This window comes from Sinocyclocheilus grahami, unplaced genomic scaffold (assembly GCF_001515645.1).
Source record: "Sinocyclocheilus grahami isolate Dianchi unplaced genomic scaffold, SAMN03320097.WGS_v1.1 scaffold1755.1, whole genome shotgun sequence".
Lineage (NCBI taxonomy): Eukaryota > Metazoa > Chordata > Actinopteri > Cypriniformes > Cyprinidae > Sinocyclocheilus > Sinocyclocheilus grahami.
In genome coordinates, this window is record NW_015506934.1 from 145,392 (window position 1) to 146,267 (window position 876).

Sequence of the window (876 nt, forward strand, 5' to 3'; positions counted from 1 at the left end):
ACACACACACACACACACACACTCACTCTCTCTCTCTCTCTCTCTGACGCTGATGTAACTTACGGTGTGTGTGTGAGCTCTGAATGACACACGGATGGCTCCAGCGCTGGATCACGTGGTTCCGCCCCTCCTCTGCTCTCCAGTGTCTCTGCGCTTGTTTGCGTGTCTCTCTGTCCTGTAGTCAGACTGCTGCTGTCCGCGTCGCTCAGTCTCTCTCGCTGGGCTCCGGCCGGTTCTGCCCGGCTGAAATGAAACAGGCTGCCCAGGCGCCTGAGGAAGCCATCAGCAGGGGGCACAGTGGAGGCGCTTGGAGGAGCCGAGTCCCCGGCATCCCCTCGAGATCCGTCCTCCGTCTGTGACGCTGTGTTTCCGTCCGGCGCGTCAGACGACTGCGACTCCTGGAGAGAACATGAGGAAATCAGCGCGGAGCTCTTCCTGTAGCAGCAGCCTCTCTCTCTCTCACGCCCCTCCCCCAGTACATCCCACCCAAACACTTAACCCCTTCAGTCCCTGACTGCCAACACTGGGTTTTATAATGTTACAAAACTAAACCGTTAGTAAAACTACTTAAAAACAAAAAGAAAGATAGATATTTTTTATTGCATAAACTCAGCCTCTCTGTTAAGACTGTCCTAAAAACTAGTCTCAGCGATTACCAGTTTGCCAAAGGTTAATCAGTCTTCATTTTCAGATCCAATTATTATTATTATTATTACGTTTTACATTACATTTTAAACTAAAATAATTAGATAACTAAAGGCTGGAATACACTACATGACTTTTAACATCAGATCATATTTTAAAACACTAGGCATCATACACTTGCTGAGGAAAACCTGGCCATCACACACAAACCCCTGAGCATCCCACACTAAA

General features: G+C 48.5%; 1 protein-coding gene across 1 annotated transcript in view; it reads right to left on the reverse strand.

Moving 5' to 3' along the window:
- Positions 1-398, reverse strand: part of LOC107572464 (absent in melanoma 1 protein-like) — a gene marked incomplete at its 5' end in the record, with an annotated part of 36,400 nt that extends 36,002 nt beyond the window's left edge. Inside the window, one exon of the mRNA XM_016258885.1 lies at positions 93-398. Coding sequence (XP_016114371.1) covers positions 93-398 — 306 coding nt within the window. The remainder of the gene's footprint in view (positions 1-92) is intronic.
- Between the last annotated feature and the right edge of the window lie 478 nt (positions 399-876).